The following is a 6,000-nucleotide window of genomic DNA, read 5'->3' on the forward strand; positions in this document are numbered from 1 at the left end:
GGCTGGACCTGCTGCCTCCAGTGAGCTCTTGACGACTTCATGGCCTCCCTGGGGTCAGTCGCCCAGCCAGGGCTTAGATCCAAGGGCCTTGACCCCCAGCTCATAGTGTTCCTTTCAGTCTTGTTCTCACATAGGAGGGTGCCTCTTGTACGGAAATGGGTGGTCCTCCAGAGGTGGAAGCGCAGCTGGGCGGTGGGGGCCTGTTGCTCCGAGTTCCACCTCCCCTCACCTTGGAAACTTGTGAACTGGGACTTCTGCGAGGACTGGTGGGAGTGAGGGGAGGGCCCGAGGCACGTCAGAGTGAGGGTAGACATGGGGCGGGGTCCTCTGGGTCATGGATGTGCTTCCTGTGGGTCAGGCGAGTGGTGTGTCTGCAGGTCTGCGGCCCTTCATCCCTGAGAAGGACAGCCAGCACTTCGAGAATTTCCTGGAGACCATCGGGGTGAAGGATGGCCGAGGTATCATCACGGACAGCTTTGGCAGGTACCGGCGGGCCATGAGCTCCACCTCCACCTCCAACGGGAACAGGGCCGCAGGCAGCTCTGATGACCAGTCTGTGCCCTCAGAGGGGGACGAGTGGGACCGCATGATCTCAGACATCAGCAACGACATCGAGGCACTGGGCTGCAGCATGGACCAGGACTCTGCCTGACGACGCCGGGAGGGACCCCGCGCATATGCCCTTCCTGTGCCGGGGCTGGGGCCGGCCGAAGGGCCCCAGGCACAGGTGGCCCTTTACTGTGAAGAACGTGCCCCAGTGAGGGGGCAGAAGGCTGCACCCTGCCGCCTGCCTGCGGCCCCACTTTGGGAGGGGCTCCCTCGGCCAGACCTCGGACAGCTGTCGATTTTGCACATGACGTTTCTATTGAAATTCCCAGAGACCTTAAAAGAAGTTTACTGCAATGTGAATAACTTACCTCTGGTGGCCAGTGTGTTTCTGACCCAGTGGGGTGAGAGCGGCGGCCTTTGCTCTGGCCTCTGTCCCAGGCCTGCATGCCCGGGGCTGGGTACGGTGGTCTGGGGGCCAGGCTGCCCTTTGGCTCTGGCCCCTGCAGGGAGCTGGGCCGGGCTCAGTGGCAGGGGAGGCCACGGGGAGGACGTGATGTGGGCTTTTGCTTTGTGGACATGGGGTGCAGGAGTCTTGGGGACGTGTGGTTGTGAGTGGCAGGCCCTGGCTATTGGGACCCAGGCACTGGGCTCTCCAAGGGGCGCTGGCTCTGTTCTGGCCTCACCCAAGTTCCCAGGTCTCACCTGCCATTGCAGTGGTTTCCAGAGCAAACCCTGTACACCCCCCACCCCACCAGAAGTGCCATCCGCATCCTGAAAGCGTGTTATCTTGGAGCCTGGGTCCCATTTCCAGGGGGCCCTCCTCAATCCCCTGGGCTCGGCTCCTCCTGTGCCCTTGAGACATGGGGAGGTAATGGGGATGACCGCAGGGCAGGGGCCTCAGTTTGGGAGCTGGGCCTGGAGATTGCAGTGTGCAGGCACGGGCAGGCCCAGCTCTGGGACTCCCTCCTCACCTGGAAGGTGCCTTCATCCTGCAGACCCCCTCCCAGTTTCCTGTACAAGCTCTGGCTGAGCTGGGGGGGCGTCTGGTCCCAGGGAGGGAGGGTAGAGCCCTGGTCTCATGTGTGGGACCAGGCAAGGGTCTGCAGTCCCTCAGGCTCCCTCCTGCAGAGGGGCAGGGCAGGACAGGAGGAAGAACCTCAGACTGCTCTGGACAGGATGTCTGAGAGCTGTTCACGAGCAGCCCAGGCCGGGCAGAGCTAAGGGAGACACTTGGTAGATACTGTCTCTAGACACGTGTGCAAATCGATCTGCCCTGGAAGCATTTGGGACAGCGAAAGACAGCCACAGCCCAGGGCTGGCCCCTCTAGAGCCCAGCCTGTGCCTGAGCAGTGGGACCTGTAGTGGGATTGCATGAGCCTTCTGTGCAGATGGTCAGGACTGCTCCTGCCCCTTCAGGGGCCCCCACCCACATGTGGTCCCCCACTACAGTCCCTCACCCTGTCCTGGGACATGGCCCCCACTCTCTGGGTCCCTAGACTTTGGAGAAAAGAGGACATAGGCCGGAGTGAGGGGCCAGGAACTTTGAGGATTAACCACTGGCCCCCTGAGCAAATGCGGTTTTCCTGCAGCTTCTCCAGTGCAGGTGCCCTTGTGGAAACTTCTAGGGTCTCCTACATCTGGGGACATCCACCTGGAAACTCCAGTCCCAAGGCCCATGCATTGAGTCACAGACAGGTGACCAGACTGCCTGCAGTCTCTAGGCAAATCAGGCACCCCAGGACATAAGGGGAGGACCACCACCCTTTGGGAACACAGTAGAGGGCCCCCACCCTCGGGGGACAAAAGAGAAGGATGACCACCCTCTGGGACATGCGGGGAGAACCACCACCCTCTGGGGATGGGGAAGGAGGACCACCACTCTGTGGGGACATGGGGGAAAGACCATCACCCTTGGGGACATGGAGGCGGGGACCAGCACGCTCTGGGGACATAGGGGAAAGACCACCACCCTCTGGGGATATGGGGGGGGAACCACTGTCCTCTGGGGATATGTGGGGGAGGACCACCACCCTCTGGGGACATAGGGGAAAGACCACCACCCTCTGGGGATATAGGGGGGGACCACTGCCCTCTGGGGATATGGGGGGGGGAGGACCACTGCCCTCTGGGGATATGTGGGGGAGGACCACCACCCTCTGGGGATATGGGGCGAGGACCACCACCCTCTGGGGATATGAGGGGAGGACCACCACTCTGGGGACACGGGGAGAGGGCCAGCACCTTCTGGGGACACGAGGGGAGGACCACCACACTCTAGAACCTTCTGGGGACACGGTGGGGAGGGCCATGACTCTGGGGACATGTGGGAAGGACCACCACCCTCTGAAGATGTGGGGGTTGGACCACCACACTCCTTGGGTTCTGTGTAGCCTCTGGAAATGTCTTCACACCGCCTCAAATCCTGCTCAGCCAGAGCCTGTGCTTGGGGAGCAGTTGGAGCAGGAACAGAGAAACAATGAGGGAACACTCATTTATTGAGCAGCAGAGCTGAGGGGCAGGGATGGAGTTGGGTCACTGGTCAGCGGCTACATTGTCAGCTCCTGCAGGAAATGTAGAAAGAGAGGGTCACGTGGGAGAGGCCCCAGCAGAGCCAGCCAGGGTGTCTGCGAAGGGGCCTAGTCACTCACCATGATGGCGTTTACGATATCGCTCTGGTTGTCCCTCAGGGCCCGCACAGCCTTGGCCCTCGACACATTGGCCTGCGCCATCACCAGCTCAATGTCCCGCAGCTCCAGCCCCGCCTCGTCCACCTGGAGGGGGGCAAGCAGGAGCTGCTGGAGCTGCCCCCCCCCGACACCCCAGGCAGAGTCTCTGAGGGCCCACCCCGCCACCCCCGACCCTGTGGACCTCCCCTAGACCCCCACAGGCAGTGCTCCCCCAGACCCTACAGGCAGAACTCCCCTAGGCCAAGTCCCCCCAAGCAGAGCCTCCCCGCCTGCATGCCTGAGGCAGGGCCCAGCATCCCTGGGCCTCACCTCCTCCTCCTCCTCGCCCCCTTCTTCCTCCTCGCATGGCCTCACATGCGGCCCGGGTGCAGACTCAGGGACCAGGGCAGAGGGCTCCGCGGGCACCTTGAACTTCTCGGCGGCGGCTCTGTGCACTTGCTGGGACAGGTCCTCAATCTGTAGCACAGGGCACAGCTGTCAGCCAAGTCCACACCCCCAGCCCCTGCCCGTGCCCGCGGCCAGTCGAACCTTGGCCTCTCCGAAGACCACGTAGGTGTCCGAGGCCGGGCTCTTGAAGACGTCGGGCTTGGCGATGACGAAAAGGATGTTTTTGGACTTCTGGATGGTGATCCTGGTGACCCCCTGGATCTGCCGCAAGCCCAGCTTGGACATTGCCTGGGGGCACAAGGGGCTCAGACCTGGGTGTCAGCCCCAGGGGTCCCAGTGGGGGGTGGGGGGGAAGGAGCAGGCCCAGGGGCAAGCAGCACACTGCTAGGGGATGAGCGCTCTGCCACCTCCGGGGGACCATCTCTGGATGTAAGCAGACTTCTTTGGACCTTGGGCAGCACTCCATGGGACTCCTCATGGGACCCCTACAGTCGTCTCTGGGACCCCAGGCAGCCCCCCCTTGTGTACAGTAGGGCATTGGACTCAGGCTGAGAGGGCCACCTCAACTGACATGCAGGCCCCAGCTGTTTCACAAGGTGTTCACTACTGAATTCCCCAAGGACCCCCACTGGTAGGATTCATTAGCCATGGGGTGAGAGGGGTCCCCTTGTGCAGCCAGGCCCCCAGCCCACCTTTCGGGCCTTCTTCTCACTGCGACTCTGCTTGGCTTTGGCGACGGTCTCCTCGCTGCCACTGCCCGCTGCAGCCTGGGGAAGGGTGGGGTCTGAGCATCCGAGGGTGGGTGTGGAGCCTTCCCAGGGGCGCACCCTCCCCCCTGGGCCAGGCACCTGGGCCGGGCACTGCGCACTCTGCGGTCCTGAGAAGTTCTCCTCCAGCTCGGCTGATGACTCTCCGTGGCTGTCTGAGTGCTGGCCTGAGCCCGGTGCTCGTGGTGAGTCTGGGGACAGGAGAGGTGTGAGGACAGCTCTGCACCATGGAGCAGGAACCCCTCTGGCCCACCCCACTGCCTCTGGTCCTGCTGCTCAGGACAGCGCTCCAGCCCGGGGTCCCCCTCACCTTCCTCCAGGCTGTCCTGGTCGTCCTGATGCTCGGTAGCTGGGAGCCCTCGAGGGCCGGCTGGGCTCCAGGGCCCAGAGCCAGGAGGCACTTGGCAGGGGGGTGAGAGCTGTGAGGCCAGGTCTTTGGCATGGCTGCCCCTCTTGGAGGCTGCCTTGGGGCTGAGAAGGGGGGCGTGGGGCGGGAGGGTGACTCGCTGTCCGGCCCCCTGGAGGTTTGTGGTTCCTGAGAAGGCAGCCACCGCCCGCTGGGCTCCTGCCTTGGGGGATGGGAGGCTTGGAGAGCCCGGGGGCTCCTCACCCTCCATTGAGTCTTCCCGGGGGCCCTGACAAGGGCAGGGGCCAGGGAGCGCCATGGGAGGCGGGGCTGCCTCCACGAGGACACCAGCAGCAGAGGGCTCAGAGCCCAGGATACTGTCCTGGGGCGCCCTGGGCAGGCCCCCCGTGGGGCTTTCTAGGGACTGTGGTGGGAAGGGGCCGGGGATTCTGGGTGCTGCCTGGGCCCGCTGGCTACTGCCCAGGCTCAGAACAGGCTCTGGCTGCCAGGAGGGAGGTGGGGATGTGGGGGCAGGCTCTTTGGGGTAGCCCTCACCCAGCCTGGGCACAGCCCTCAATGGAGGCTCTGCACAGGAGCCCAGCCAGGCCTCTGAGGCCACAGCCCCTGGAAGCCGGGGCTCCGGGGTGGCCCTTCCCTCCTCCACTGGGCTTGGGGGCTGTGCCTGGCTGACCTCGGGGCAGGCAGCAGGACACCCCTCTGGGCTGCTGCTCCTGGGAGCCTTCCCGGCACCCTGCGGCCTTGGCTTAAGGCCTCCACTCCACTGGTTCTTGGCCCCCTGGGCCTCCTTTGGCAGCAAGTGGGGCTCAGCTCCACCACCAGTGTGCACGCCGGCATCAGGACAGGCTCTCCACTCGGGCACCAACACATCCTCAGCTACTTCCTTTCCACTGGAGGCACGCTCAGGGGTGTCCAGGGCCTCCGTGGCAGGCTCGGGGGTGTCCAGAGTCTCCGTGTCAGGCTCAGGGGTGTCCAGGCCCTTCGTGGGAGGCTCAGGGGTGTCTGGGGCCTCCGTGGCAGGCTCAGTCGTGTCCAGGGCCTCCGTGTCGGGCTCTGGGGTGTCCAGGGCCTTCGTGGCAGGCTCGGGGGTGTCCAGGGTCTCCATGTCGGGCTCAGGGGTGTCCAGGGCCTCCGTGTCGGGCTCAGGGGTATCCAGGGCCTTCATGGCACGCTCGGGGGTGTCCAGGGTCTCCATGTCAGGCTCAGGGGTGTCCAGGGCCTCCGTGTCGGGCTCAGGGGTGTCCAG

At 64.2% G+C, this 6,000-nt stretch overlaps 2 protein-coding genes across 7 annotated transcripts in view; one reads left to right on the forward strand and one right to left on the reverse strand.

Annotated features, from left to right (window-relative positions):
- The window catches only part of CCM2 (CCM2 scaffold protein), a 50,230-nt gene extending 49,314 nt beyond the window's left edge, over positions 1-916 (forward strand). For all 6 annotated transcript variants that reach the window (XM_046670165.1, XM_046670169.1, XM_046670170.1 and 3 more), the window contains one exon: positions 378-916. In XM_046670165.1, the coding sequence (XP_046526121.1) occupies positions 378-652 (275 nt within the window). In that variant the 3' untranslated portion in view covers positions 653-916. The remainder of the gene's footprint in view (positions 1-377) is intronic.
- A 2,114-nt stretch (positions 917-3,030) lies between these two features.
- NACAD (NAC alpha domain containing) overlaps positions 3,031-6,000 on the reverse strand; it is a 9,325-nt gene continuing 6,355 nt past the window's right edge. Inside the window, exons 4-10 of the mRNA XM_046668919.1 lie at positions 4,701-5,985; positions 4,472-4,581; positions 4,316-4,390; positions 3,765-3,911; positions 3,546-3,692; positions 3,198-3,320; positions 3,031-3,110 (exon numbers count right to left, since the gene is read on the reverse strand). Coding sequence (XP_046524875.1) covers positions 3,096-3,110; positions 3,198-3,320; positions 3,546-3,692; positions 3,765-3,911; positions 4,316-4,390; positions 4,472-4,581; positions 4,701-5,985 — 1,902 coding nt within the window. The 3' untranslated portion in view covers positions 3,031-3,095. The remainder of the gene's footprint in view (positions 3,111-3,197; positions 3,321-3,545; positions 3,693-3,764; positions 3,912-4,315; positions 4,391-4,471; positions 4,582-4,700; positions 5,986-6,000) is intronic.

This window comes from Equus quagga, chromosome 8, assembly GCF_021613505.1.
Source record: "Equus quagga isolate Etosha38 chromosome 8, UCLA_HA_Equagga_1.0, whole genome shotgun sequence".
In the NCBI taxonomy this organism is placed as follows: Eukaryota; Metazoa; Chordata; class Mammalia; order Perissodactyla; family Equidae; genus Equus; species Equus quagga.